Source organism: Pygoscelis adeliae, unplaced genomic scaffold, assembly GCF_000699105.1.
Source record: "Pygoscelis adeliae isolate BGI_AS28 unplaced genomic scaffold, ASM69910v1 Scaffold253, whole genome shotgun sequence".
In the NCBI taxonomy this organism is placed as follows: Eukaryota; Metazoa; Chordata; class Aves; order Sphenisciformes; family Spheniscidae; genus Pygoscelis; species Pygoscelis adeliae.
Genome location: NW_008824412.1, coordinates 449,088 through 449,833, shown reverse-complemented (window position 1 = coordinate 449,833; position 746 = coordinate 449,088). Strand labels below are relative to the sequence as shown.

General features: G+C 60.6%; 1 protein-coding gene across 1 annotated transcript in view; it reads right to left on the bottom strand.

The window, feature by feature from the left end:
- The window catches only part of LOC103914143 (opioid-binding protein/cell adhesion molecule homolog), a 43,166-nt gene that overhangs the window by 26,718 nt on the left and 15,702 nt on the right, over window positions 1-746 (bottom strand). Inside the window, exon 6 of the mRNA XM_009320748.1 lies at window positions 274-425. Coding sequence (XP_009319023.1) covers window positions 274-425 — 152 coding nt within the window. The remainder of the gene's footprint in view (window positions 1-273; window positions 426-746) is intronic.

Genomic DNA, 746 nt, shown 5'->3' with positions numbered 1-746 from the left:
CCCCGTGCCCACCACCAACCACCGCCCAGCTGTGCATGCCCGCTTGGGCTGATGGGGATCTCATCATCTGATGCATCCTCTCCGCGGGACCTTGCCGCTCCAATCTCAGCACCTCGACGGACCGGCAACATTAAAGACGTCCAGCTCTGCTTTGCCACTCCATCAATCTATTGCTGGCCAGCCGCCCGCCTCACCACCTCCTCTTACTCCTCTTCAATGTCCTCCTCCTCCTCCTCCTTGCTGTACCTTGCTGCAAAAAAACAGGGCACCTACCATACAGGATGATGCTGGCGTTGGTGTTGCCCAGCTTGTTCGTGGCCACGCACGTGTAGTTGCCGTAGTCCTTCTCCGAGACGTTGAAGAAGGTCAGTGTCGACAGGCGGCCCTTGCTCTCGATCCGCACGCCCTCCAGCCCATTCGCTAACCTGCGGGGAAATGCGGATGACAGTGCTCAGAGCGCTGTGCCAGCGCTGTGCAACATAACCTGCCCCCTCCCCAGGCACCCCCTCCCTTCCCACCAGCCAACATCACTATACACCCACATGTTCCCCCACCAGACTCCCTGCATCCTACCGAGACAAGCCCTTCGCCCCACCACGCTGCCCAGAAGCATGCCACGCTCGCCATCCTGAAACCTATCTCCCAGCCTGACCCACATGGCCTGTGTTACTCCTCCATGAGCCACAGCCCCCATCCCTGGGAGGAATGACCCTGGGATCCCCTTGGCCCTTACCTGAGCGCCCCCA